Source organism: Myotis lucifugus, unplaced genomic scaffold (genome assembly GCF_000147115.1).
Source record: "Myotis lucifugus unplaced genomic scaffold, Myoluc2.0 scaffold_338, whole genome shotgun sequence".
Lineage (NCBI taxonomy): Eukaryota > Metazoa > Chordata > Mammalia > Chiroptera > Vespertilionidae > Myotis > Myotis lucifugus.
This window is the reverse complement of record NW_005871386.1, coordinates 728,797-729,868: the sequence shown is the minus strand read 5'-3', so window position 1 is coordinate 729,868 and position 1,072 is coordinate 728,797. Positions and strand designations below refer to the sequence as shown.

At 59.8% G+C, this 1,072-nt stretch overlaps 1 protein-coding gene across 1 annotated transcript in view; it reads right to left on the bottom strand.

Moving 5' to 3' along the window:
* Nucleotides 1-1,072, bottom strand: part of SKOR1 (SKI family transcriptional corepressor 1) — a 13,090-nt gene that overhangs the window by 7,294 nt on the left and 4,724 nt on the right. Inside the window, 4 exon segments of the mRNA XM_023764584.1 lie at nucleotides 242-376; nucleotides 378-431; nucleotides 433-1,023; nucleotides 1,025-1,070. Of these exon segments, the coding sequence (XP_023620352.1) occupies nucleotides 242-376; nucleotides 378-431; nucleotides 433-1,023; nucleotides 1,025-1,070 (826 nt within the window).

Here is a 1,072-nt window from a genome sequence, read left to right as displayed (position 1 = left end):
CCCTCCCCCCCCCCCCCCCACCCCTACACGTAAAAAAACACTTAAAAAATAATAAAAAGCAAATAAAATATTTAATTTTTTTCGAGGACGTAAAAGAACATTCAATATAACCTTACAGGGGGGCCCACACGGCGCCTCTGTCGTCCGCCCGACCGTGCGCCCCGGTTGTCGCAGGATTTGTTGACCTACTACAAACAAAAGACAAACGTGGCATCATCATATAACAGGACTAACCTCGTACCACGACCCCGGGCCTCCCCGCCGCGCCCAGGGCCACTTTTCCCCTGCCCACTCGACCCTCCACTAGCCCACCGCCACGGCCTCCTTGAAGTGAGAAGGTCCGCTTTCGAGTGCCACCGTTGAACATGGCCATGACCGTCCTCCCACGCGTGGCTCAGTTCGTCTGTGGCCGACTTGTCACTGAGCTTTAAGGTGCCGGCGCCAAGAGTTGAAGTTGGCCGCGTCGGGCTGGGTATACTTGGCGTCCGGTGTGCGGTGCGAATGGAAAATGAACTTGTTGGGCGAGAAGTACATGCTGCAGTAGCCGCACTTGATGCACTTGGCACGCGAGCTGTTGTAACGCGCGGGGATGAAGCTGCCACGCGAGCCCCACGCGCACTCATGCACCACATCGAAGGCGAAGTTCTCCGGCAGCTTGGGCGGCTTGTGCTCGCCCAGGAAAGACTTGCACAGGCGCTCGGCCTCCCGCTTGGTGATCATGCCGCAGCGGCGCGATGAGATGGGCATGGCCCCGGCCCGACGCAGGATCTCCAGCTGCACGGGCGTGCACTGAACGCACGTGATGCCCAGGGCCACGCGGCGGTTGTGAATCTCATTGTAGCTGTAGTTCTTGAGGAGGGTGTTGGAGATCTGCGCTAGGCACAGGCGCTCCTGGCCGTCGATGACCAGAGACACGATAGGCACTCCGTACAGCGAGGTCTCGCCCACCTGGTTGGGTTTGAGAGCGCTGGAGCCCGAGTAAGGCTGCAGCTCCTGCTTCGAGTTGGGCGAGGAGTTACCCTCGCAACCCCGGCCCCAGCTGAGTGGTGAGAGCCTCCATGCCGCCGCTCCT